Genomic DNA, 1,459 nt, shown 5'->3' with positions numbered 1-1,459 from the left:
GCTGAAAGTCTTACTTTCTCTGTAGCAACTGTAGTCTCTGGGGCATATTTGCTGCTGATATCCCAGATCAACACTGAAAAATCAGCCCGATGTTTATCTAACCCAGCAGCAAGCCAATTGCTATCCAGTGGGTTCCACGCAAGGGTATTGCATTGCCGTGCGTGTTTGGGAACAAACTCTTTGCCTATCAAATCCTTAGATTTTGAGTTGTGATCTTGACCGAGGCTAGTAAGTACCACCCGACCATTGGCCTGTCCAACAGCAAGGAGACATTCAGGATCATACTTTGGATACCAAGCCACACATTTCATATACGGTGTATCTGAATTTATTGACAGCAGTGTAGCTGTAGTTTCTTCTGATAAGCGCAAGGACCCCGCCTTGAGTTCCGAACTTACAGCAGAGTCAATGTGGTAAAGGCTCAATTCTGAATCACATACAACAAATCTGTCAACGTGGTGTGGGGCCCACAGAATATCGGGTTTGGAGCCACTCATGTTTAGGGTAAGACTATACACAATTTAAACTCCTGTAAGAAGATTCAGGTGATATCCATGCACATGGAAACTGCTGAGAAAATAATTTGAAGGAATGTTACCAAAACTCAAATACCTTTGTAGTCTGCTATCATCTTTAAACAAACAAGAATATGGTTCTGAATTACTTTTAGCCCAAGGGTTTAACATGTATATATTTCAGGCCAAAACCTTAAGCATTCACTGCACTACACCACTTTCCCCACAGCACACTTTGTTTTTCTTGTGATACACCAACTGAGACAGAACCAACATAGCCACCTACAAACTGACAACAGGATTTGCTGTGTTTACAAGCTCCACACCAGTATTAAGGAAGAAGGGATTAACTGAGATGTGATGTGGCACGATACGTGGGTGTGCTGCTAGTAAGGAGCCACTCCCGAAAACACATAGAAGAAAATTTCTCTGGTGAAGTGCATCAATTGACAAAAATTAGAGATTATCTGTTTTGTCAGCCTAGGAAGGCTTGCCTTCTTTGAAGAGCACTACAGAATCATAACTTTCCACTCATCCAGCTCCTAATCCCACCTTCTGCCCCAACATTACCTTGTCTTTGTTCATATTTGGCCAAGTAGCGTTCATAAGCATGCACTACTGTCAAATTCCATTTAGATTTTCAGTAGCTGAATGCCCAGAATCATTACACGTAGTTACATACAAGAAAACCTCACAGGTCCAGAAACTTCTTGTATAATTAGAGAAAGAGACGCACCAGATTGGGAAACATTAAAAGGAAGCCCTATTTACTTTTCCCAGACCTCCTTTGTCTGCTGGCTCCCCCCCCCAGCCCAGCTCCTAGGCGCCCCGGAGGGTGCAGCCCGACCCGTCTCGCCGTTCCCTACCCAGAGGCAGCACGACGCAAGAGCCGCGAAACGAGGAAGCAACCGAGGCCCACCAGGACACCGCGGCGGCGGGAATTG

At 45.0% G+C, this 1,459-nt stretch overlaps 1 protein-coding gene across 1 annotated transcript in view; it reads right to left on the bottom strand.

The window, feature by feature from the left end:
* Positions 1–565, bottom strand: part of MIOS (missing oocyte, meiosis regulator, homolog (Drosophila)) — a 10,033-nt gene extending 9,468 nt beyond the window's left edge. The window contains 1 exon segment of the mRNA XM_010187399.1: positions 1–565. This exon segment is cut by the window's left edge and continues 1 nt beyond it. Within this exon segment, the coding sequence (XP_010185701.1) occupies positions 1–497 (497 nt within the window). The 5' untranslated portion in view covers positions 498–565.
* Positions 566–1,459: the final 894 nt, after the last annotated feature.

The sequence above is a fragment of the Mesitornis unicolor genome, unplaced genomic scaffold (assembly GCF_000695765.1).
Source record: "Mesitornis unicolor isolate BGI_N332 unplaced genomic scaffold, ASM69576v1 scaffold22606, whole genome shotgun sequence".
Taxonomy (NCBI): domain Eukaryota; kingdom Metazoa; phylum Chordata; class Aves; order Mesitornithiformes; family Mesitornithidae; genus Mesitornis; species Mesitornis unicolor.
This window is presented reverse-complemented; position numbering and strand designations above follow the sequence as displayed.